We start from the raw sequence: 27179 nt of genomic DNA on the forward strand, positions 1-27179 counted from the left end.
ATCATGATTATAATTGGTGATTTAAATTACTTTGCTTTAAAACAGTTCACCCTGGCACATAGTATTGTGGCAGTGAGCTATGGCTTTTGATATTTTAAGCCCTGATTTGTGAAAGCTGCCCTATTCAGGACAGCACTTAACTATGAGCTTTAAATTAAGCATATGCTTAAAGTGCTATCCTGAATAGAGGTATACTCAAGCATTTGTTTAAATCTTTTTCTAAATTGAGTGTTAGACTGATAGGTTTAGGAAGGATGAAGAAAATGGTGGGTTTTTTTAAATGATGTAATATTTCACAGTCTGATTCACAATTTCATGTAGAATACATTTTGTAATTAAAATCTTGCACAATATTTAAGATATTTAGAGAAGAAAAGGCTACTGTTTCCCAGATTCTTCTTTATCTCTGATCCTGCCCTTCTTGAAATTCTTGGACAAGCAAGTGATTCACACACCATTCAGGTAAGTCTTGAGTGACTATTATAAAGTTAGTATGCTACCAAAAAAAGCTTTGAAAGAAATATTTAAATAAATAAAATATGCAAAAAGCAAAGGCAAAGTAAACTGTAAATGTAACAAATTCTTCTTGAAAACCTCATTCAGAGCAAGATTTTCAGCTGCTTCTCAGACTTTAGATTTTACTGTAAATTTTACTGTAAAACAAACGCACAGAAAGTAACTTAAAATTCTACATTTAGTGCATAATGACATGATCCTGCTACATAATCTGTGCAGTATAAAACTCCATTTGTGAACTTCCTTGCAGGATCAAGTCAATAGTTATTTTTCTTATATGTCTGTTAATATTAAATGTTTACATTGAATTACTTTCTAAATTATCCTTCTAGCCACATATGCCTGCCGTATCTGACAATATAAATGAAGTGGAGTTTCACCCAAAGGATTATGATCGCATAATGGCAGTCATATCAAGAGAAGGAGAGAAAATTCCAGTAATACTGCTAATTTCTTCTCAATTTATCATTAATTTTAAATGTTTCATTGTTTATTTTTTTCAGTAACCTTATTATATGAGAAGCCATTCTTTTGCTGAATGCACAGAAGTAGATGGTTAAACTAAGTTAATTATGAATTAATAGTTAATTACATGATTTCTTTAAAAAAAGATCAGAATAAATTCTACATATTTGGTAACATGTTTATTGATATTTAAAATCAAAACAATAACTATATAACATTTATAACACAATAATAAATAATAGGGATTTGGTAGCTACATATAATTGTGTACATTTCACTTCTATTAAATTTTTCAGTTGGACACTCCAGTGAATGCAAAAGGACCTGTAGAACTTTGGTTGCTAGATCTGTTGCGCATGCAACAGTCTTCATTACACTGTGTAATTAGGGCAGCATATTATCAAATTAGTGACCCAGGATACCAGCTGCTTAACTTCCTTTATCACTTCCCAGCACAGGTAAGAACAGGGGGGGAATGTATATGTCTATGTATGCATATATGTATAGATTAGAAGCAGCCTTCTGAGAAAAGCAGAGGTTGTACAATTTGTGGTTGGCAATTTTATCTGTTTGTTTCAGGTAGTCCTCAAAATGTGCTTGGTGTGATACAAACATAGTCCCTGACCTCAAAAGTTTATACTCTCAAAAAGTTGAGATGATGATGATGATGATGATGATGGGCGATCACTCGTTACCGGGTATGATCATCTTCCATGGGAGTTATGGGTCCTCAGGTGGCTAATAAAGCCAAAACGATACCCTTTTTTCAGCTGAGAGAACATAACCTGTTTTGGGAGGCAATGATATGGATTCCGGACAATGTGACCAGTCCAGGGGAATTGCTGATGGATGATCATTGCCTCGATACTGGTGGTCTTTGCTACTTCCAGAAGACTAATATTGGTGCACCTGTCTTCCCATTTGATCTTCAGAATCTTATGAAGGCAGTGTTGATGGTGCCTCTCAAGGACTTTCAAGTGGTGTCTATAGGTTTTCCAAGTTTTGGACCCATACAACAGTGCTGGGAGAATAATGGCTTGATAAATAAGGAGCTTGGTGTCTGTTCGAATGTTGTGATCTTCAAAAACCCTGTGGCGTAAACGAGAAAAAGCTACAGTGGCACAGCTCAGGTGATGTTGAATTTCTGGATCAATATCTGCCTTGGATGAAAGATGATTTCCAAGATAGAGGAAATGATCAACGTTCTCCAGTGCTACCCCATTGATTTTGATAGATGGGGCATGTAATACCTCATTTGGAGAAGGCTGATGGAGCACTTTAGTCTTCTTGATATTAAGAGTGAAACCAAGACATACATAAGCATCGGCAAACACATTCAAGATAGTTTGAAGATCTTCCTCAGAGTGGGCAAAGATTGCGTTGTCATCAGCATACTGAAGTTCTACAATAGATGTTGTGGAAATCTTACTCTTCGCTTTCAGCCTGCTAAGCCTGAACAGGTTTCCCTCCATTCTGTAAATGATTTCAACACCAGCTGTAAACTTCCCAGAAATTAGTTAAAGAATGACAGCAGTAAAAACCACAAACATGGTTGGAGCAATGATACAGCCCCGTTTGACTCCTGTTTGTACTTTGAAAGGTTCACTCTGGGAGCCAGTGCTGCTCAGAATAGTCACTTTCATGTTATCATGAAGCAATTTTAGGAAATCAATGTATTTATCAGGACATCCAATCTTAGAAAGTACAGTCCAGAGGGCACAACGATTCACTGAATGAAAGGCTTTAGTTAGATCAATAAAAGTCATATATAGTGGTCAGTTTTGCTCCTGACACTTTTCTTGCAGCTGCCGTGCTGTGAAGCACATATTCACAGTTCCACAGTATGGTCGGAAACCACTCTGTGACTCCAGTAAGATTTCTTCTGATAGGGGCAGAAGGCAGGTTGCAAGGATCTGCGCCAGAACTTTGCCTGCAAAGACTAGGAGGGAGATACCACAATAATTTCCATAATCCACTTTATCCCCTTTCTTGAAGAAGGAGACAATCTCCTCCTTTATCCAGATTTTAAGGATAAGCAGATAAAGCTGCCAAATTAGCTCTGGTCCACCATTTTTAAAGATTTCAGCAGGGATCCCATCTAGACCCGCTGCCTTGTCGTTCTTCATCTGCTTGGTGAAATTGTGTACCTCATATAAATTGGGAGGGTCTCCGAGCTCATCCCGAAATGGTCATTGCAGGATTTGCTCAAAGACTTCATCTGTAACCATAGAATTACGGTTAAGGAGATCTTCAAAATGTTTTTTCCAGCGAGCATTGATGGCTTCATTGTCCTTCAGAAGTGTGGTTCCATCTTTAGAGCGAAGAGGATTCATACCATGACAAATTGGCCCATAAACAGCTTTCGTGGCACTAAAGAAACCACATGTATTGTGGATGTCCATGAGATGTTGGAGTTCTTGCGCTTTCTCAGTCCACCATTTGTTCTTTAGTTTTACATTGTATTTCTGCCCTAACCTTGGCATGGGCTTCTCTTTTTATATTACAATTTATGTTGTTCTGCCAAGTGCGAAATGTCATTTTCTTCTCGTTGATGAGTTGCTCAATTTCAGTATCATTCTCGTCAAACCAGTTCTAATATTTTCTGGTTTGGTAGCCTGTGGTTTCCTCACAGGCATTAATGATTACTGCTTTCAACTGGATCCAATGTTCCTCAATTTCTTCTGGAAACTCTGATGGGAGCTTTTCTTCTAAGACTGCTTGGAAGTGGTCATGCTTAATAGGGTCCTTCAATCTTGAACCTTCAACTTGCGCCTGACCTGCTTCTTTTGCAGCATCCATTTGGGAGCAATCTTAATTTTCATTGTGGATCGAATAAGGCGATGATCAGTGCAACAGTCATCAGCACTTGTCATTGTTCTTGTGAGAAGTACGCCACTACAATCTCGGGCACGAACTCTCGAGGAGATGCCAGCGCTTTGACCATGGGTGTCTCCAAGATGTTTTGAACTTTTCCTTTTGTCGGAAAAGAGTTTTCATAATAATAAATTCATGTTCAGCACACTTGGTCAGGAGTAGAATTCCATTTGAATTGTTTTTGCCAACTCCTTCTTTCCTGATTGTTCCTTTCCACAGGTCTGACTCTCGTCCAATATGTGCACTGAAATCCCCCAGAAGGATGATCTTGTCTTCTGTAGGGGTCTCTCATAAAATAGTTTCCAACTGAGAATAAAAATCTTCCTTTACATTCTCATCGGCATCCAGTGTTGGTGCATAGGTGCTCACAATAGTTGCCTGTTGATTTTTGGTGAGCCTCAGAGTGTCATAAAGTGCTCAAAAAGAAAAGGAGTACTTGTGGCACCTTAGAGACTAACAAATTTATTTGAGCATAAGCTTTCGTGAGCTACAGCTCCATGCATTTGATGAAGTGAGCTGTAGCTCACGAAAGCTTATGCTCAAATAAATTTGTTTGTCTCTAAGGTGCCACAAGTACTCCTTTTCTTTTTGCGAATACAGACTAACACGGCTGCTACTCTGAAACCTGTCATAAACTGCTCATTGATGCCAGCTGTTACCTCAGAGAGGCACCTTTCAAGCTTGTTCTTTATAGCAAAACCCACTCTATGAAATCGGGGTTCATCTACAGATTTTCCCTTCCAGAAGTAAGTATAGCCTCCTTTTTCCTCCCTCACCTGTCCTTCATCAGCTCTTCTAGTTTCGGACAAAGCAGCAATACTGATGTTAAACCGACTCAATTCACAAGCAATAATGCCTGTACGTCACTCTGGTCGGTCACTGTTTGAGTTGTCCATCAGGGTATGTACATTCCAAGTTCCAAAGTTGAAAAGTTTCTTTCATTTTCAACTGTTGAGGTGGTAATCCTGCTGGATGCAGCTGTTCAGCCAGGAAAAACAAAGGCAAGACAATTTTTAGGGTACCTTTTCTAACCTCCTCCCCATGTGGGGTGAGCAGAGTGGATCTTAAAAAGGACTTCTCAGTCATGGATGCAGCTGCCGAGATGCTTGACCTGCCTCAATCCTCGAGCAAGATGACTGTATCACACACCCACCTCCTGTGTGTGGGTCTGTGACTAGGAACTTCTGGATTTCACTGTCCTGTTCCCATCATCACTTGCCTATCGCCACTGGACTTTTGACTTGTGCAAATGTTGTTTTCCCCAAAACTGGAAGATGCCTGTGTGGGACTTCTTTTAAAGTGGTGAGACTGGTGCACAACTATCACCACACTATCCTTGACAGATAGAGGACCTGAAACCAATGGCATGGACACCATGACGATTGGAGATCCTCTATCTGCTGCAGCCTTCATCCACCTTCACAGCTGTTGTAACATTACACAACAGTTTCATCTCCATTGTGCATTTATCCTCCGTCTGCTCTGCTGCTAGGGACTTCTTGGATCACACTCTGTCTGGAACCTCACCCTTGACTGTTCTGCCATGGGTGACCCTGAGGGAGTACATGACTCCAGGCAGCATTGTTCTCGGGGTCATTGAGACACACAAGCCTCTCCACCACTACAAGGTGGTGATCCATGGAGAGGGTAGGGAAAAGGGGAAAAAAATAAAGTGCGGTTATAATAGGGTGATCGCTACATCTTAATGACACAACAATTTAATAAAACAATGGTTTTATATATGTAAAATAGATTATGTGTAAAATAGATTATTCAAAACTATGCCTTTATACTTACATACTTCATATTGGAGCTAGTGATCTTATCTCTTGTCATGAATTCTCTCACTCCTTATGTTAATGTTGTGACATGGACATTACAGGGACAGATATTTTCAAACAAAATCTCACCCTAGCTACATGAAGCAGCTTTCTCCATCTGTTTGTATGAAATAATTTTTTGTTGGATCTTGTTCTCGGGGTCATTGAGACACACAAGCCTCTCCACCACTACAAGGAGGTGATCCCTGGAGAGGGTAGGGAAAAGGGGAAAAAAATAAAGTGAAGTTATCATAGGGTGATCACTACATCTTAATGACATATGGATACTGCTGGCCAAAATACTCCAAATTTGAGTGCATGAAGTGCAAGGACACCTGTCAGCTGTGATGAAACCAGCCTTGTGCAGAAGTTCCACTTCATGCTGTCTATATCACTTCTTAACCTGGCCAACAATTGTTCAAATCAAATTAGCAAGAAAAAGGCAGAGTCTATAAACATAAAAAAGAGTCTTTAAAAGGCTCTTGATTATCTGAGCTTTTATCTTCATTTACCCCTTTCCCCCCCCAAAGGGGTTACTAGTCTCTCAGAGGCAGACAGGTGGAAACTTCTTTGGGTGGCTGGTAGAAAACCGTTACTCCTTAGCAATCCCTAGTTCTTCTGCTCCTTTTCTTACTGTTTCTCCCTCTTTGTAGTTGGGCTTGCCATCATTAGTCATGCAGCTGTGGGTGTCTCTCCATAATTGGCATTTCTCACAGCTGAGCTGGGGTGTAGTTTGGCAGTCTGCTGGCAGGGAAGGTTCTTAATCCTTTCCTGCCTGTGTTTTGTGTAGGGTCTGTAGATCCCTTCACAGCATCCATTAATGAAATGTGCATATGGGAAACACATATTTAGTCTTGAGAAAAGAGTAGGGGGCCCTGATAACAGTCTTCTTCACAATCTAAACAGAGAAAGAGATCCTTCAAACCTTGGATGAAGACTAATGTAATCTTTGTCAAATGTTAGCTCACAGATCTGACATAAGGATTGAGAGGTGCAAATCAATCTGTGATTTACCTGCTTCCTAACCCTTTGAAGACCATCTGTCTCTTTTCTATGGACAACTGGATTTTAGAGATAATAAAGGAAGGTTATAGCATTCAGTTTGACAACTTTCCTCTTTCCAACCCTCCACCCCTACTTCTCCATTCAGGGACCCCTCTCAAAAAGGGGTGTTAAGAGCAAAAATCCATGTTCTAATACAAGCAGGACAATAGAGGAATTCCTGAGAGAGTTCAGAAGCCATGGTTTTTATTCCTGCTATCTTCTGATATCAAAGAAAGATGGAGGACTTTGACTGATGTTAGATTCAAGGAAATTAGACACATAGCAGGAAATTCCAGGTCGGAATGTTAACTCTAGTATCTATTATCCCTTCCCTTTCGACTCTAGTTTGGTTTTGCAACCATCAGTCTGAAGGAAGTATATTTCTATAATATCATCACATCACAAGTATCTTTGGTTTACACTCAATCAAAACAATTTTCAGTACAAGGTTCTACCATTTGGTCTTTCCATGGGACACAGGATCTTTATGAAGTGTCTGTCTGCATTAGCAGCCCATTTAGGAAGGCATGGTATTTTCGCCTAACCCTGTGTCTGGAACTGCTTTCGTTGACTGGCACCCCATCTTGGTGGGGTGTGAACATAAGAATGGCCATACTGGGTTATACCAGTGGTCCATCTAACCCAGTATCCTGTCTTTCAACAGTGGTCAGAGCCAGATGCTTCAGAAAAAATGAACAGAGCAGGGCAATTATCAAGTGATCCCTGTCGTCCAATCCCTGCTTCTGGCAGTCATAGGTTTAGAGACAACTGAACAGGGGGTTACATCCCTGACCATCTTGGTTAATACCCATTGATGGATCTAGCCACCATGAATTTATATAATTCTTTTTTGAACCCAGTTATCATTTTAGCCTTCACAACATCCCCTGTCAACAAGTTCTGCAGATTGACTGTTCGTTGTGTGAAGAAGTACTTCCTTATATTTGTTTTTAAACTGCTGCCTATTGATTTCATTGGTTCATGTGTTATGCAAAGGGGTAAATAACACTTTTACTCACTTTCTCCACAGCATCCATGATTTTATAGACCTTTATCACAATCCCTCCACTAAGTTGTCTCTTTTTATGAAGCTGAACAGTCCCAATCTTTTTCATCTCTCCTCCTAGGAAGCTGTTCTGTACCCCTGAACATTTTCTTTGCCCTTTTCTGTACCTTTTCCAATTCTAATATACCTTTTTTGGGTTGGGGGAACCAGAACTGCACACAGTATTCAAGGTGTGGGCATACCATGGATTTATATAGTGGCATTATGAAATTTCCTGTCTTATCTTCTATCCCTTTCCTAATGATTCCTAGCATTCTGTTAGCTATTTTGACTGTCTCTGCACACTGAGCAGGTGTTTTCAGTGAACCATCTAAGATGATTCCAAGATCTCTTTCATGAGTGGTAACAGCTAATTTAGATCCACCATTTTGTATGTATAATTGGGATTATTGTTCCCATGTGCATTATTTTGCACTTATCAACATAGAATTTCATCTGCTGTTTTGTTGCCCAGTCACCCAGTTTTATAAGATCCTTTTGTAACTCTTCTCAGTCAACTTTGGACTTAACTATCTTGAGTAATTTTGTATCATCTGCAAATGTTATGACCTCCTTTTCACCCTCTTTTCCAGGTTGTTTATGAATATGTTGAAAAGTACAGATCTTTCGGGGACCCCTCTATTTACCTCTTTCCATTATGAAAATGGATGATTTATTCCTACCCTTTGTTTCCTGTCTTTTAAACAGTTACTGATCCAGGAGAGGACTTTCCCTCTTATCTCATGACTGTTTACTTTGCTGAAAAGCCTTTGCTGAGGGGACCTTGCTGAATGCTTTTTGAAAGCCCAAGTACACTACATCAGCTAGATCACCTTTGTCCACAGGCTTGTTGACACCCTCAAAGAATTCTAATGGATTGGTGAGGCATGGTTTTCCTTTACAAAAGCTGTGTTGACTCTTCCCCAACATACTGTGTTCATCTGTGTGTCTGATAGTTCTGTTCCTTACTGTAGTTTAAAACAATTTGCCTGGTATTTAATTTAGAATTACCAGTCTTTAATTGCCAGGATCACCTCTGGAGTGTATTTTTAAATATCAGCATTATATTAGCGATCCTCCAATAATCTGGTAGAGAGGCTGATTTAAGTGCTAGATTACATATCACGGTTAGCAGTTCTACAGTTTCATATATGAGTTCCTTCAGAACTTCTAGTTGAATGCCATCTGATCCTGGTGACTTCTGATTACTGTTTAATTTATCAGTTTGTTCCAAAAGCTTCTCTATTGACACCTCAGTCTGGGACAGTTCCTCAAATTTGTCACCTAAAAAGAATGTGTCAGATGAGGGAATCTCCCTCACATCATCTGTAGTGAAGACTAAGGCAAAGAATTCATTTAGTTTCTCCGCAGTAGCCTTGTCTTCTTTGAGTGCTTATTGTTTTTGTGTCTTTTGCTAGTTGCTCTTCATATTCTTTTTTAGCGTGCCTAATTATATTTGACTTTCCTGAGTTTATGCTCCTTTCTATTTTCCTTAATAGCATTTGACTTCCAATTTTTACAGGACACGTTTTTGTCTCTATCTGCCACCTTTACTCTGTTGTTTATCCATGGCGGTATTTTTTTTGGTCCACTTACTAATTTTGTTTGATTCTGTTATGCATCTAGTTAGAGCCTCTGTTATGGTGGTTTTTAAAAGTTTGCAGGCATTTCACTCTTTTGATTGTTCCTTTTAATATCTGTTTAACTAGCTTCCTTATTGTTGTGAAGTTTCCCTTTTTGAAATTAAATGCTACTGCGGTGGGTTTCTTTGATATTTTCCCTCCTAGAAAGATGTTAAATTGAATTATGTTATAGTTGCTATTACCAAGCAGTTCAGTTATATTCACCTCTTGGACCAGATCCTGTGCTCCACTTAGGACTAAATCAAGAATTGCCTCTCTCCTTGTGGGTTCCAGGACTAGTTGCTCTAAGAAGCTGTTATTAATGGTGTCTAGAAATCTACCTCTGTATCCTGTATTGAGGTGACATATACCCAGTCAATATGGGAATAGTTGAAATCCCCCATTATTACTTGGTTTTCTGCTTTTGTAGCATCTCTAATCGCCCTGAGCATTCACAATCACCATCCTGGTCAGGTGGTCAGTAGTATATTCCTACTGCTATACTCTCATTATTCAGCATGAAATTTCTATGCATAGAGTTTCTATAGTACATTTATAGTACAGTTTGGGCAAGTCTAACTCAGTTTTCCCTCTGAAAACTCAGTAATCCCTCTGCTGGGATTAGTAGGGGAACCCAGGCCCACTCCTCTTGGTTCCAATACATGAACCCTATATGAAGTAGTTGGAACTACTCCCTATCCTTCCTGCTTCCTACTACACCTCTATTGTACGCTATTTTGCAACTCATGCTCTATGATCCTCTTCATCTGGAGGTCCAGCTACCTAGGCAGCTTCTCGACAATCTGTTGCTGAAGGATCCTGTTCTCAATGGTTTCTCAGATTCCCTGGGAGCCATGGCTCCCTCCTGACCTAGAGCCTTTTTATCTCACTATCTGTTGCAGGGCCACCAGTCCTTCCAAGCTAAGGAGGCAACTCTTCATTTAGCAGCTGGGACACTATGGGGTCTGGTCACCTCATGACACCTTATTTGGATGGTTGACTTCTCAAAGCCAGCTTGGGTCTTATAAAAGACAGAGAGGAGGGAAGCTCAAAGAGGGGCAGCAGAAGCGAGCAGATGGCCATTCTTAGGGGAAAGTACTGCCCAGGAGCTCATTGCTTGAGACCTACCACCACAGACCTTTACAAACATACAAAGGAGAGGCCGGTGACTGAGCTTGTGGGTCAGAGACTAAACTGAAATGATTTGCTTTGGGAAGCCAAAGGAAGTTGGGGTAGGAAGTGGTCCTGGAGGACCTGGAGCTGCTTCACATCTCACTGTACCAGTTGGAGCTGCCCAACATTGGACCCTGGACCAGAGCCCAGTGAAGAGGGTGAACCTGGCTTACCTTACCCACTCCAAAAGGACGTTATCAAAAGAGCCTTCACCTAGGGTGAGAGGCCAGCTGGCAAAGGCTTTGACTGTTCAGGGGCCCAGCCCCTCAAATTCCTGTGCTAAAGGGGATGACTGGAAACCCTTAGGGTGGGGTGTTGAAGGACAACACTGTGTTTCAACTGGGAGATGACCTGCCAACCTGTTTTTAATTTCCTAGACCACATGCTCATAAACTAGATTACATAGTTTGCATGCTAAAAGGGCATTGTCCTACTACTTGAATAGGAAAAAGGACTTCAGAATCCCTCCTCAAGTGTTAATTTCTTTTGCTGAAAATTGTAAGGGCTGGGCTATTTCTGCTCAGTCATTGTCTACATAGGTCTGACAATGTATAGAGAAGCATTATAAAACTTCAAGTTCTCCCCCTGATAGAATTAAACCACACTCTACCAGAGCAATGGCTGCCACTTTAGCATGTCTTAGACATGTCCTGCTTGTTGAAATTTATAGGGCTGCAACTTGGAGATTGAGTCATACTTTTACTAAACATTACACTATAGATTTGGGATTTGATGCTTATTTTGGGAGAGCAGTACTTCAGTCATTTTTTAATTAGGGCCCTTAGTCCCTCCATCCATTAAAGAATATTGCTCGCCAAACTATCTCAAGTGTGGGAATATACAGAAGACACTTGGAAGAAAAAATGGCAATTACTTACCTGTAACCAGAGTTCTTTGAAATGGACTCTGCATATTCTGCTCCCCATCCACCTTCCCCTCTTCTGTGGAGCCCTAATTAGCTCCTGTGGTTTCTGGGGCTGTGAGGGGGACTGCAGGTGGACAGCAGAGGTGGAGTGATAGTGTGTGAACCATGGATGCGGGGCGGGGAGGAGCGTTGGACTTGAGTTAATCACCAGAGTACCAGAAGAAAGTGAGCGATGCACCCTGTGACAGTACCACATCCCCTTCAATAGCCTTGCCCTGAAACATACTCAAATGCTGAGGAGAAGAGAAAAGGCTGGGTGCTTTAATGGGCCCTGCGACCAGAAGCTGCAGTGATTGGCATATCTCAAGCATGTGAATATGCAGAGTCCGTCTCAAAGAATCCTGGTTACAGGTAACTAACCTCCATTTTGCTTATACTTGGGATATGAATTAAAGGTGGTTTTAAATCATATAATTCCTTTGTATCCTGAGGCTGTGCAAGGGCCTTTGTTGTAAGTTAGAGCAGCCCTGAGGCTGTAATTTATATTGTTTCCTATGGATTCTTATGGTCCTAGGGAAGAGAAAATAATTGTAGCGCTGTACACTTGAGCCATGCACCCAAACATCTCCCCAATCCATCCCCTCCACTAGGGGCTGGGAGCAGGTCTGGTGTCAAATCCTTACACTAGATCTGCACTGCCTATGAGATAATTTCACAGTACCATTTCTACCCATTTTAAAGCCAATTTATGCTTATGCAGCCAGAGCAGCATAAAAGGGCCTTAAATGTAACTGAGAATCATGTCAAATATATCTGTGTACCTCACTATGTGACTGAGATTATGGTAAAATAATGTATACATTTATTTCTGGGTTTCCTTGAATGTTTGTGAAATATGATTTGATAGAAAAGTGCACCCTGGAAACCCTCTATTTGTCTTTCTATTGAAACAGGGAAATCCTTAGTGAGAAATCACTTTGAATCCCTCCAGTAAGTTACCCTAAGATATACTTAGAAAGTAAGGTACCAAAGTCTTATAAATCTTGGTTTACAATAAATGTTAATTAATGTGTCAGTTTACTTGTTATATTTTATAGGTAGGGTTACTGGGAATTCAGATGTTGTGGACACATGATTCAGAAGAAGCCCTACACAATGCAAAAGATGACAGGAAAATCATGCCAGTAACCAATCAGAAATTTCTGGATATACTAAATACACTTATCAGCCAGACAACACATGATCTTTCCAGCTTCGACAGAGTGAAATTTGAAACCCTGGTTACCATTCATGTGCATCAGAGAGATATTTTTGATGACTTGGTAAAGTACAGATTTTAATTTCTGAAAGCCAAATATAGTTTCTGTCACAATGATACCTAGTGCTTATAATGACTACATAGTGCTTTTATCTGCAGAATCCCAAACTGCATTTGTGTGTGTGTTAATATGGTAACATCATTATTCTCTCTAGAGTTAAGATTGTATTTAGATTTTTGCTTGTGGTGAGACTTTTGCTTAATACAGGACTAAAATCCATCTGTTTTACACTCATTCTAATGATTGAATTTAGTCTCCAAATTTTTATTCTTTCTAAACTATTTGATTCTTCTTCGAGTAGTGTCCCTAATGTTGTGTCCCTAAGCTCCACTTTAGGTGTCTGTGTGCCCCTGCACCTCTAATCGGAGTTTTTTGGTAGCAATGTCCCATTGAGCCCGGGCATGTGCTCTCCCTCCTGCCTCGAGGCTATTTAGCACTGCCTGGGTGAAACCCCCCTCACTTCCTTCTCTACTGCCTTTGGCCTCTGACTGAATGAGCAGTTGTCCCTTCCTTATCTGTGTCATTAGCATAAGTAGTGTTTGTTTTGTTACATTTGTTCTCCCTAAAAGTACTCAGGCTAGTGTCTATTTTATTTTATTTTATTTTATTTTATTTTATTTTATTTTATTTTATTTTATTTTATTTTATTCCTTTGGTTTAAAAAGAGGAAAAGAAAAAGAACTTCACTTTCCTTTCCTCTCTGGGGGCATTCCCTCCTCCCCAGGCATCTAGTAGACTCATAATTATTTTCTTTTTCAGATAAAAAAAAAAAAGTAAAGACTATGTTCTGCATATTCCTCCCTGCTAGAGGATGACAACCCCCTGCCCAGGGGCTTGCCTGGCTCTCTCTGCTCCAAGCCGTGCCTCTCCTGCCAGGAGTAATTTCCTGTAATGGCCAGACACTCACTGTGCCTGGGAGACCCTCACAGAAGTGCTTTACCTGCAACACCAAAAACTGCAGCCTCACAGGAGCTGGGAGCTGAAGTAAAAATTCCTCCCTATAGAGGAGGGAGGGGACTCCGGTGGGTGTTGACCCCGGATCATCCCTGGAGCCTTCACTTCAAAAGGGATCGAGTGGTGAAGGGGGAGGAGGGGAGGGAAGCCACCAGCAGACTCCCCCTAGAAAGGCTCCTCCGAGCAACTGGCCAGCCAGGGGGGTGTTCCCCAGTGCGGCCATCTCCGCACTGATCCCCGAGCAACTGGCCAGCCAGAGGGGTGTTCCCCAGTGCGGCAATCTTGGCACTGATACCCGAGTAGCTGGCCAGACAGTGGGACTCCCCAGAGCGGCCACCTCAATAGGACAATACCAGTAGAGGAACCTCTTGCTGTGAGCTCAGCTGCCACTCTGGTTTGGCACAGAGCTTCCTGCTGTGAGCTCAGCCGCCGCTCCCCTTCCACACGAGGGCTTTCTGCTGTGAGCTCAGCTGCCGCACAGTTCTGCACCTAAGCTCTGGAAGCTGAAACCTGAGAAGGGGCTTTCTGCGCTGTGCTGCTCTGAGCTGTACTCTGGGCAACTACTGCACCTAGAGGGGATAAAAAGAAAAGGAGGACTTGTGGCACCTTAGAGACTAACAAATTTATTTGAGCATAAGCTTTTGTGAGCTACAGCTCACTTCATGGATGCATTCAGTGGAAAATACAGTGGGGAGATTTATATACACAGAGAACATGAAACAATGGGTGTTACCATACACACTGTAAGGAGAGTGATCAGATAAGGTGAGCTATTACCAGCAGGAGAGCGGGGACAGGAAAAAACCTTTTGTAGTGATAATCAAGGTGGGCCATTTCCAGCAGTTGACAAGAACGTCTGAGGAATGGGGGGTGGGGGGAATAAACATGGGGAAATAGTTTTACTTTGTGTAATGACCCATCCACTCCCAGTCTCTATTCAAGCCTAAGTTAATTGTATCCAGTTTGCAAATTAATTCCAATTCAGCAGTCTCTCGATGGAGTCTGTTTTTGAAGTTTTTTTGTTGAAGAATTGCCACTTTTAGGTCTGTAATCGAGTGACCAAAGAGATTGAAGTGTTCTCCGACAGGTTTTTGAATGTTATAATTCTTGAGGTCTGATTTGTGTCCATTTATTCTTTTACGTAGAGAATGTCCAGTTTGACCAACGTACATGGCAGAGGGGCATTGGTGACATGTGATGGCATATATCACATTGGTAGATGTGCAGGTGAACGAGCCTCTGATAGTGTGGCTGATGTGATTAGGCCCTATGATGGTGTCCCCTGAATAGATATGTGGACACAGTTGGCAACTGGCTTTGTTGCAAGGATAGGTTCCTGGGTTAGTGGTTCTGTTGTGTGGTTGCTGGTGAGTATTTGCTTCAGGTTGGGGGGCTGTCTGTAAGCAAGGACTGGCCAGTCTCCCAAGATCTGTGAGAGTGATGGGTTGTCCTTCAGGATAGGTTGTAGATCCTTGATGATGCGTTGGAGAGGTTTTACTTGGAGGCTGAAGGTGATGGCTAGTGGCGTTCTGTTATTTTCTTTGTTGGGCCTGTCCTGTAGTAGGTGCCTTCTGGGTACTCTTCTGACTCTGTCAATCTGTTTCTTCACTTCAGCATTGTGGTTGTAAGAACGCTTGATAGAGATGTTCGCAAAAAGAAAAGGAGGACTTGTGGCACCTTAGAGACTAACCAATTTATTAGAGCATAAGCTTTCGTGAGCTACAGCTCACTTCCTCAGATGCATATCGTGGAAACTGCAGCAGGCTTTATATATACACAGAGAATATGAAACAATACCTATTCCCACCCCACTGTCCCTTGGGGTGGGAATAGGTATTGTTTCATATTCTCTGTGTATATATAAAGCCTGCTGCAGTTTCCACGATATGCATCTGAGGAAGTGAGCTGTAGCTCACGAAAGCTTATGCTCTAATAAATTGGTTAGTCTCTAAGGTGCCACAAGTCCTCCTTTTCTTTTTGCGAATACAGACTAACACGGCTGTTACTCTGAAACCTGATAGAGATGTTGTAGGTGTTTGTCTCTGTCTGAGGGGATAGTTACCTTACCATCTCTAAAAGAGAGACACAGAGAAGCCCTGCTGTCAGCTCTGCTTCCGCATGGAGACACCAGAGGCTTCCACCCCTCATGCTCTGAGGCAACTGTACCATCCCCTAAGGAGAGGGGACAGTTACCGTAACATCTGTAAAAGAGCGGCATAGAGAAACCCTTTTGTACCTGATGCAACAAAACTCCCATCTAGGAAGTGTTCTGCACCTTCCCAACCATTGATACTGACTACAGACACTGTGGTTCCACCTGAGCCCATGCTAACACAGGTGCTCTGATACTCTGGAGACCTGTGGCCTCAGTACCCAGGGAGAGACAATTACTAAACCATCTCTAAGAAAGTGGCACCAACAAACTTTTTGTACTGGGCAAACTCTCATTTAGGTAGTGCTCTGCCCAACTATTGGTACTGACAATGTACCACGGACCCTCCTCTGTGGTACCAAATGAACCCATGGTTCTGCATGGGCTCTGGTACCCTGGAGACCTGATGATTGGGGAAGAACCACAATCCTCATTAGTTGGTAGCAGGACCCCAATATCAAGCACATCCCGGCACCCAGAATCGCTCGTAGCACTGGGCTGTATACTGCCAATACCCCATTCAGTGGCACCCTTACACACTGACGAATCTGACACTGGCCAGGAGATCATTCCCTGGCCCCTCATGGTGGCCCACCACCACACTACAAGGGTCATCCCCAATTCCATCATGCCAGCCGCCCATGCCCGCCTTCCTGCCTCTCCCTCCCAAGGCCATATTGTGACTCTTCAGCGATACATACACACACATGGCGCGACTGTCTCCGGTGTCTCTCAGGGAGAGTCCACCAGATGGTTTGCTACAGCCTGGCACCTGAGCCAGGGCAGGAGAGCACCTGAGCCAGGACAGGAGAAAGCTTTTTCAGAACAGGAAAGAAGGGGGGGGCGAATGAAGAGGAAGCTACCTTTTCAGCACACTTCTCCTCATCTCTCCCAGATGAGACTGTGCTGCCCACCCCTCATCACTAGGTGAAGATTTAAGAACTTTCTGGATCTTACCAAGAGGGTGGTAGACAAGCAGCAGATTCCCTTACAGGAGGTGGCAGATACACATCACAAGTTGGTGGAAATTCTGCACACTACCTTCTCATCTAGAACTGTCCTCCCAATTAATGAGCTCTTTCTAGATCCTACCAAAGTCATCTGGCAGAACCAGCCTCCATCGCACCAACCAGCAACGGAGTGTAAACAAAAACAACCCTATATCTCTACCCAAAGAGGCAGACTTTGTTTTCAACATTCGCAACCCAATTCCATCATAGTGGATGTGGTTAATGCATGAAGCAAGCAACATAATGCCAAGTCAACTCCATATGATCAGGCTTCGCAAGATGGCGTATTCATCAACAACATTACTGTTTAGAGTAATAAATTACCAAACTGTTATGGCCAAAACAATTTTTTTAATGTTGGGAAACCCAGGATGTTTCTGAAACATTACTGGAAACACAAAAAGAACAGATTCAGACCATTCTTAGCGAAGGTCAGTTAATAGCCAGACTGGTCCTAGAGACACCATTGGATGTAGCTATTACAGCTGTCTGCCCGGTCTCCATGACAGTGGTACTGAGGTAGGTTGTGGGTTTGTTTGTTTTTTGTTCGCTCCACCTCTCTAAATTGCCCAAAGAGCTAGAGACTTCCAGTTTGGAGGGCCAAACTCTTTGCGGAGAAGACAGATTTTCTCTCCACATCCTGGAGGATTCTTGGACCGCACAATACTCCTTAGGAATCTACACTGTGGAACAGAAGAGAAGATATACCTCTCAACCACACCACAGATCACAATCTTCTCAATACTCATCATCTCAGTGCTGTTATGAACCATAGTGTAAGAGGTCCAGGGCTCAAAAGTGAGAACAGTCTGCACCCCAGTCCATGACCTCTCAAACTGCCTCTTATAAGCACTTTGATGAGCTGGTCGGGGGCCTGAATAATGGTACCTTACAGCATCAGCTGCCATTTATACACCTATCATGCCACTCAAAAGCCACCTTACCTTACTTCTCAGCAGTTAGGACCAGCTCTAGAGTAAAGAGATTGATTTCTAGCCCTGAACCTACAGGGTGCCAACTTCCATATCTCAATACAACCATCGTACAGATTTCCTACTGCTTACCTTTGGGGCAGGATCATTATCGGTACAGACTGCTCCACACAGGGTATTCTCCAAGGTTCACTTCATTGTAGTGGCATACTAACCCCAGTACAGTGACTGGACTTCATCAGCACCAACCTGATGCAGTATGAGCGAGAGCGCTCCTCTCACTACCCACATTCACCACCATGGGACATGTCTCCCTAATATTCTGGGGAGCTCACCTACACAACAAGATTCAGGACAAATGGTCTTCCACAGAAATGACCTGTATGTTTTGTATAAACTGCCAAGGAGCTGCCAGATCTCCCTCCCTCTACAAGACAGCATTCAGACTTTGGAATTGATGCACCTATCACAGTGTGCTCATCTCAGCTGTCTGTCTACAAGGGATACAGAATGGGACAACCAACAGTTTCAGTTGGAATTTTCTCACGACAGTGAGTGTATACTGAATTCAGAGGTGCTTCAAGATATAGCCACCCTTTGGGGAACCCGGCCTATGGATCTCTTTGCTACTTATCGGAACAAGAAAGGTCCTTGTTACTGCTCCAAGGTCTGTTTGGGGAAACATTCACTTGCAGTTGCCCTCATCTTCCCAGCAGACAGGGCCCACTTGTATGTCTTTTCCCAGTTTCCTACTCTATGCAAGATTCTGTTGAAAATTCAGTGAAACAAAGCGAGAGTTATTATGATTGCCCCTCTTGACTATGACAAGTCTGGCTCCCTTACCTGATGCAGATGGCAATATGCCCTCCTGTTCCTCTGACATCAGCCCATTCCCCACCCGCTCTCTCAAAACAATGGGCTGACCCTTCATCCCAACCCATGGGTCCTCCGTCTCCAGGCTTGGATCTTTCTTTGTTCCAAGGCTTAGAAGCAGAATCCTCTGACAAGCTGAAACACGTGTTGCAAAACAATCACAAGTTGACCACTCCACATACCTATCTACAATATGGAAACGATTCCAAGTTTGTACGATTCCAAATGCACAGACCCAAACTCATCTTTCCTCCCTCTGATTTTGCACATTTTAAACTCTCACTCAGCTCCTTTAAGGTAAATCTCATGGCGAAAATGGCTTCCACTTGGAGTTTGGTCAACCACTAATGCATAGATTCTTTAAGGGCACTGGGACTCTCTTCCCCCATGTAACACCACCTGCTCCAGCCTGGGACTTTAATCTAGTTCTCAGGGCTTGGACTAGACCTCCCTCCAAGTCCAGGGCAACTTGTTCTCTCTTACACCTGTCCATGACGACAACATTTCTAATTGCCATCACCTCAGCTAGGCACATAGGAGAAATAGCGGCCCCGATGGCACACCCGTCATTCATGGCCCTTTTTTTTTTTTAAAGACAAAGTAACTCTAAGCCCATATCCCAAGTTTCTCCCTACTTTTTCTGCACTTTCCATATGAATCAACAGATCCATCTCCCTGTTTTTTCTCAAAACCACATTGTGACAACTGGGAGACAATTGTGCATATGCTAGATATTAGAAGGACATTAGCATTCTACTTGGACAGGACTAAGGACTTCAGGAAATCCCCTAAACTCTTCCTTTCATCCACAGAAAGATCCAAAAACTCTGTGATATCTCCTCAAAGACTATCCAAATGGGTCTCTAGTTGCATTAATCACTTAGCAAGTGTGCAACTTGCTTCTGTCCATATGCACTCCATAAGATCAGTTCTTACCTCAATCGCATTCCATACGGATACCCCTATCTCCCCAATCTATAGAGCAATGATTGGGGCCTCTGTCCATACTTTCGCAGAACATTATGCGATCACTGAAGATTTGGCCGCTGACACCATCTTCGACTCCACAGTACTCTCTGTAGTAAAAGACTCCGCTCCGAAGTCCCAGCTTCCAGTGGTGGGTACTGCTCCAGAGTCAGCTAAAGTGGAGCACCCATAGGGACACTACTCAAAGAAGAAGAGGAAGTTACTCACATTGTGCAGTATTGATGTTTCTTTGAGATGTTTGTCCCTATTTGTGCTCCACAACCTGCCCTCCTCCCCTCTACTTCAGAGTTCTCTGTAGGGCTCTGTGGTAGAGAAGGAAGTGAGGGGGGTTCGCCTGTGCAGTGCTAAATAGCCTCGAGGCAGACCACGAGGGAGGGAGAGCACATGTGTGGGCTCAACAGGACACTGCTACCAAAAACTCCGATTAGAGGTGCAGGGGTACACAGACACCTAAAGTGGAGCACCCATAGGAACACACATCTCGAAGAACCATCGTTACTGCACAAGGTGAGTAACTTCCTCATCTTATTTTTCTCTAAAAGATTTAGAAATTTTGGCAAAAGCATGTTTAGAATGTTCCTTTTTGGAATTGGGTTCTGACACACTCACCTTTTGTTTGTGATGGAAAATCTGAGCTGGGAAGGGGGATTGGATGGGTGTGTGGTGATGGTAAAAGAATAGTTCAGTTTGTATTTCTGACCAGCTTCCCTTGATTCATCACAGGGGGAATTCTTATTTAATGAACCAAAGGAAGTTTGAGAGAGACAAGGTAAGTAAGTTAAGACTTTTTAGTGGACCAACTTCTTTTGGTGGAAGGTACAAGCTTTTGAGCTACACAGAGTCTTCTTCAAGTTTGGAGAAGGAAGTGGAGTGTCTGAGCTAAATACTAATCAGACAATTCGTTTTCTTCCCCAGAACTGAAGCAGAGCTCTGTCTAGCTTGAAGGCTTGTACCTTCCACCAACAGAAGTTGGTCCAATAAAAGGTCTTACCTCACCTACCTTGTCTCTCTGATATCCTGGGACCAACATGGCTAACCCACTGCAAACCAAGATGTTTGTCAGACTAGGACTGCAGCTTTACATTCCTTATGAAGCTGGTGGGAGCCCTCAAGGGGATTTGGGTGGGGAGGGGGAAAAAGAGAAATGTTGCTTTGGGAGGGGGTTCAGACAGACTTGGCGGTAGGTATAGTCGCTCCACAACACTCCATCGCTCATGGGCTACTTCTTCCTCTCCCCAATTCAATGACTCTCTTGCTCATTGGCTTCTGAGGGCTTCTCAGCTTTCTGCAGTATTCTGCCAATGAAACAGCAGAGTTCTTGGGCTTATGGAGATGGAAACAACTAAGGGAGCAATAGGGCTGAGAGTGCTGGGAAGAGATTGGGCAAGTGAACCAGGATCTCAGGAGCTGGTGAGCCGAGAGGGAATAGAAACTGGAGGAGTGGAGGAACCAGGGGATGGAAGGAGGGAGACAGAAAGGGCTACTTTGCTTCTACCCCTTCCATCAGAGTTCCTGTACTTCCTACTCCCATAAGGCTGCTACTGGCCTGACGAGGGCAGTCAGTGGCAGTCCCAGTCTTATGTATGTTGGTTTGCCAGAAGAGGATCTCTTCTTTGATGAACTATGGGAAACGTATTCGAGTGGGATTGCTACTTTGTCTTTATAAGGCTAGTGGAAGTTTTGAGGGGATAAGGAGAAAAAACAAGATTGTGGTAGGGGAAAGGAGGAAGAAGAGAAATTGGGTGAGGTGGAAAAGCAGGCTGGGCTACTGGACCCCTGCTCTTGGTGTTCCCTGCCCTACAAAACAAGAGGGCCCATAAGTCTGGAGAGACTGACAGGTAGCCCTCAGAAGCAAGGAAGAGAGTTGACAGTGGACTGAGTGATATGAAGAACCAAGGACACTGGTGATCAGAAAGCTAAGGGTCACAACAGCTGGTGGGTCAGAGAGGAATAGATAGCGGGGAGGCATAGGAACCAAAGAGGGTTGAGGGGTGGGCAAGAACCAGGTGAAGGAAAAACCTTTAACCATGGAGCCAGTGGCTTAGGTATAGCTATGGAAGACAGGACTCCATGCAGTCCAGCCTGCCTTCCCCACATCACCAGCACCACTTATTTCTCCCCACCGAACACAATACCCAATGATCCTTCCCCTTCCTCCCCAAACTCTCTGGCTTTGCAGTGTGGCTGGTGGTAGACTCACCATCTACAAGGACAACTTATACTGCAAAATGGAAGTGTTTTTGCTTTTGGGTTTGCCAACATAATCTTTCTCCATGAGACACCAATCCCTCATATGCTTGCACATCTATTTTTCGTAACCTCTGGTTTGTCGCTTAGTTCATTAAATACTTACATGGGTGCTATCTCTGCACATCATCCACCAATTCAAGATGGTCACAGGGTGGCTGGCCCCTGTGTTGAAAATAGATCCAGCTCCCTTGTACTAGAGTAGGTGCTTCCAGATGAGCTAATTGAAAGGGTGGGTCTATACCTATATTATAAAGAGTCAAAGGGAGTTTCAGTGAGGGCAGAGTTAGAAGGGGAACTGTGAAGTGAAGCTTCAGGGGGTGAGAGAGAGCGAGAGAGAGAGAGACTCCTGCAGTGGTTCCAAGAAAGGGAGCTGTGATTGAATAAGAAAACGCAGCTGAAAGTTCGTTTTGTTCTTCCTTTAGGAGAAGGCAGGCAGTCCAGGTCTTTGCATCTTCTCTAGATGCTCAGAGAGCAATAATGGACAGTACCCTTGGGAAGAGGGGCAGTGCCTAACTTAAGGCTGGGTGGAATTTTTTTTGTTTTTGGAACTTTGTTAACAAAAAACAGACCCCAAGAAGGGCTGTGATTGGATGAGGGAGACTGTGTGGCTTTCTTAAGTGGCCCTGAAGAAGAAATTGAGGCAGGGTGCTGCAGAGCAATCTCTGATGTCTACAGGGTGCTCAGGATGCAGCCAGCCATGTTATAAAGACCACAATGTTTTGTTTTTGTTTTTTATTGTTTTTTTATGTTAAAATGTTTGTGAAAGGTCTTCTGAAAGTTTATTTTCCCCCTCTGATAAGACCACTTTCTCCATATTGGAATCTTAATGTGGTACTTACCAATTTGTTGGGACCTCCATTGGAGCCATTAGCCTCATGCCCATTACTCCAGTTGTCTATGAAGACAGCAGTCCTCATTGCAATTACATTGGCATGCACGGTTTATGATTTGAAGCTCATGTGAACCCTTCATATACAATTTTTCACAGCGATAAAGTTAGTGTGACCATAAATTACTTTCAGAAGAAATTCAGGGTATGATTTTCATTTAAATCAGTCCATTCACATAGCTTTTCCCCCCAAAGACTCATACAACCAAGGTTGAGGCTGTGTTACAAACTCTGAATGTTCTCTGAGCTCTGAATGAGTGAACAATATGCTGCAGTTGTGAAAAAGGCTAATATTCTGGGGTGTATTAACAGGAGTGTCCTATGTAAGACATGGGAGGTAATTGTCCCACTCTACTTGGCACTGGTGAGGCCTCAGCTGGAATACTGTGTCCAATTCTGGGCATCACTCTTTAGGAAAGATGTGGACAAATTGGAGAGAGTCCAAAGGAGAACAAAAATGAGAAAAGGCCTAGAAAACCTGAATTATGAAGAAAGGTTAAAAAAACCGGACATTTGTTTAGCTTTGTGAAAGGAAGACTGAGGGGGGGCAGAGGGAACCAGATAACAGTTGTCAAATAAGTTAAGGGCTGTTATAAAGGGAATTGTGAGCAATTGTACTCCATGTCCACCGGTAGGGAAAGAAGTAATGGCCATAGTCTGTAGCAAGGTTAGATATTAGGAAATAGTTTCTCATTATAAGGATAGTTAAGCTCTGGAATAGGCTTCCAAGGAATCCTCAGCATTGGAGGTTTTTAAGCAGATTGAACAAATACCTGTCAGGGAGGGTCTAGATTTACTTGGTCCTGCCACAACACAGGGGGCTGGACTTGATGACTTCCGGGTCCCTTCCAGCCCTGCATTTCTATGATTGGTTTTGTGCTAGCCAAAAATAAATAAATAAAATAAAAATTCAGGCAGTCCCTAGGCTATTAACTATGAAGAGATCCAAGGTTAGGCAGCCTCAAATCAGAAAATCTTGAATTGGATGTCACAGTCTATAAAGTCATGTGGTGGCCAGTTTAGAACTCCCAGATCATGTTATGTCACATTCTGCCAGAGCACAGGCCTCTTCTGCAGTCTGTTTTAGGGGAATGCCCATAGCTAGTATATGTAGGGCTGCTACTTGAAGTAGAATACATATCTTCACTAGCCATTACTCTCTCGTTTAGGCATCTCATTCAGATGCCCAATTTGGGAGTGCTGTGTTGCAGTCTTTGTTTATTTAGAGGAGGGTACTGCGAGTCTATCTATTACATTCTGCTGGAGAGTCACCAGAAGTAGAACATGTGTAAACAAGCACTTGAAGAAAAAAATACGGTTAGTAAATGGAGTTCTTTGAGATGTGTTGTTTGTGTTCGAAGACCTACCATCCTTTCCCCACATCTGCTGAGTCCAATAGCCTGGACTTGATAATTGCACAGGACCTGATGATTGGTTTGTTGCTCTGTTCCCTTGTGGAGGGAGAGGCTCGAGGACATCAGGAAGCAGGTGCGACCAACAGACACTGCTGGTTAAAGTGTTCTGATCTCCAGTGCATGAGGTGTATGCACACCAGTAGTAGAACACATGTAAACAACACATCTCAAAGAACTCTGGTTACTTAAGGTAAGTAATTTCCTTCTTAATGAGAGAGAAGTGGTGTGTGGCTGGGGGACAGCAGAGAGCATTCATCACTTGTGCTCTACTCTCTGGCACTGCCAGTCTCATGGGTTCCTACGTTGCATGTTTTGTGGCTCCCCATCCATTGTTTTTCAGATCTCCAGCACTCCTGCTACACATAGAGCAGTGGGGCCCATGGGGATAGGGACAAGGCTGAATGAGGACCATGTGCTGTGCAGGGAAAACAGGAGGCTGAGGAGAGGGAGTACTGGGAACACAGTGGGTTGGAAATCCAGGGGCCACAGGAGCCAATGGACTTGGGGGTTAGCAGAGATGGGAAGCAGAGGACCCCATGGCTTGTGGGGAACAGTGTCCGTTTAAAAAACAAGGAAATTCACACAAAATGTTGGTTCAAAACAGATAAGGCTACCAAAATGATGCATGGCTCCTGAATGCAAATACACAAAAGCATAGAAATATGAAAGTAAGCCCACACACACATGGTATACAAAAACACATATACACATATTCTAGATACTCATTTTTTGAGGAGGATAGTGGAAATAAATCTATTTGAAGGAAAAATGCCAATTTTTAAACAGGGCTAGCACCAAATGAGTGGGGTTAGAAAGTTGAAATTTGAGCATTATTTCATTCAGTATGCATCTATCTGCTGTGTGAAACAAAGTATTTATACACACAAAGGTCAGTGTCAATAGAATATTGGTATACAATTATTTTAAAAAATTGTATCAGTCTTGTATCCAGGCTAATGTTGCAGTAGAGATGTTTTTTAAATTCTTATGTCTGAGACCATAAAAAACCCACACATTTTAACTATCTCTATGCTATGCCAAATGTAAAGTTTTTGATCCCTTCTGCTGAGAACCTAGAACTGTCATTCAATTTTGTTATAATGGCAAAAGTTGGGTTTTTTGCCTTGTGGGGTTTTACATTCTTTTTTTATACCCATAAATGCCTGCACTATTTGTTGTTGTTTTTTTTCAAATTATTGGAACATTGACTGAGGTTTAATTTTTCTGTTTTCACAAAATGATATTTTGGACTAGAATATTTAGGCAATTTGTATATTCTTGTAATATTTACAAGAAAAAGTTTAAAATCACAACCTTAACCATAGGTATCTGTTTGTACTCCACCTGTGTATACACAAAATAAACCTTGATTATCCAAATGTCTCACATGATATCTGAAAACTTTAGATAACCATTTCAGTTTATGAAATAAATATTTGTGATGAAGAAACAAATGTTGGATAATCCAAAATTGAGATAATCAGTCTTCAATAATTGTGGTTTACCTATGTATATATTATAGCACTACTAAGAATGTTAATTTTGGAGGATTCCATTTATAAGTAGACTCTCTTCTAAGACTTGAATAAACTTGCTTAGTAAGATTGTTACCCCTTTTTTACCCAAGCATTTAGCTAATTTTCATGATCTAGTCAGTTTCCATTAGGAGGAGAAATTAATGTAGAAGGTATTTTGATGCAATCCTGTTAATTTATAAAGAATATACAAAGTCCTGTTTCCATGAACATAGCAGATATCATACAGGAGATAGTTTCTTTGCTCATATTTCCGTGCCTTTTTCAGCCAGGACTTTACCCAAGAAGTCTCTTAGCGTTTGTTCCTCAGTGTCACTTTATCAGGACTTCTCTGGCTGTGTCTGGGGCTTCTTTGTTCTGTGTCCTTCTCTCTGTTTCTGCTGTTCCTCTCACACACAGATGCACAGAGCTCACCCAATCAAAACAGCAGCCCCTGTGTTTGCTATATCGGTCACCAGCAAATAGCTTTGGGCCACATGGTTCAGCTTCTACTCAAATTTCGGAATTTCATTGTTTCATTTAAAATGAATGAAAGGCAGCAGTTACACCTACCAACTTCGGTGAGGTTTTGTCCAACCCTCCCCACCACCAGCATAACAATATGTTGTAAGTCCTCTGTACCTGTGTGGGCTAGCCTGAAGTATGCTGCTCCTCTGGCATGAACGATTTGTAAACCCATTTTAACAGGCCCACTTACTGAGGGGATTCTGCAGTGGCATGAAGCTGACATAGGGGCTCTTATACCATTTAGGGTGTATCTGCACTGCAATCCAAAGTGTGGTTGCAGCTACTGAAGCTCATACTGCTGCGTCTACACTACTATTTTTATCCATGCTAGCCCAAGTAAAGTCAGGGATGCTGGGTGCAGCAGCACCCCGTGGCTTGAAGTGGTTTCCATCATATACAGGGTTTACAGTTTTGTTCAATGGCTTTCAGCACCCCCACTATAAAAATTGTTCCAATGCCATTTGGTAAAGCTACTGTGTAAGTGTGCCTAAGCGTTCTGCAACCACACTTTGGATTGCAGTGTACATATGTCCTTACTGTTATTACTGTGCACATAGCAAGAGGAAGGAAAAAAGCATCTCTGGAGAAAAGAGGTGTAGGCCAAAACATCCCTGTGTCACACTGACCTCCTGCTGTATTTTGGCCCTTATGACAGTTGCAGCTTGGCCTTCAGACTGTTCTGAAACAATGCAAGGGGAATGGACATGCACAGAGCTAATGACAATTTTTTAAGCCAGTTATACACATCAGCTGCTGATTTACGATATCAGTATTTTGTTTGTCCCTCATCGTCTTGCTTTGTGTGTTCCTGTTAAAGCAGTGGGAGCTTTACTGTACGTGAATAATAGGTTTCGTATATGGATTCAAATTATCAGAACATTTTCTGAATTATAAACTTTAAAAATAAATTCTTTATGCAGTGCAGAAATGTT

At 42.5% G+C, this 27179-nt stretch overlaps 1 protein-coding gene across 1 annotated transcript in view; it reads left to right on the top strand.

Annotated features, from left to right (window-relative positions):
- The window catches only part of DNAH8 (dynein axonemal heavy chain 8), a 583322-nt gene that overhangs the window by 295954 nt on the left and 260189 nt on the right, over window positions 1-27179 (top strand). Inside the window, exons 39-42 of the mRNA XM_078852248.1 lie at window positions 360-462; window positions 849-953; window positions 1278-1439; window positions 12522-12746. Coding sequence (XP_078708374.1) covers window positions 360-462; window positions 849-953; window positions 1278-1439; window positions 12522-12746 — 595 coding nt within the window. The remainder of the gene's footprint in view (window positions 1-359; window positions 463-848; window positions 954-1277; window positions 1440-12521; window positions 12747-27179) is intronic.

Source organism: Lepidochelys kempii, chromosome 3, assembly GCF_965140285.1.
Source record: "Lepidochelys kempii isolate rLepKem1 chromosome 3, rLepKem1.hap1, whole genome shotgun sequence".
Taxonomy (NCBI): Eukaryota; Metazoa; Chordata; order Testudines; family Cheloniidae; genus Lepidochelys; species Lepidochelys kempii.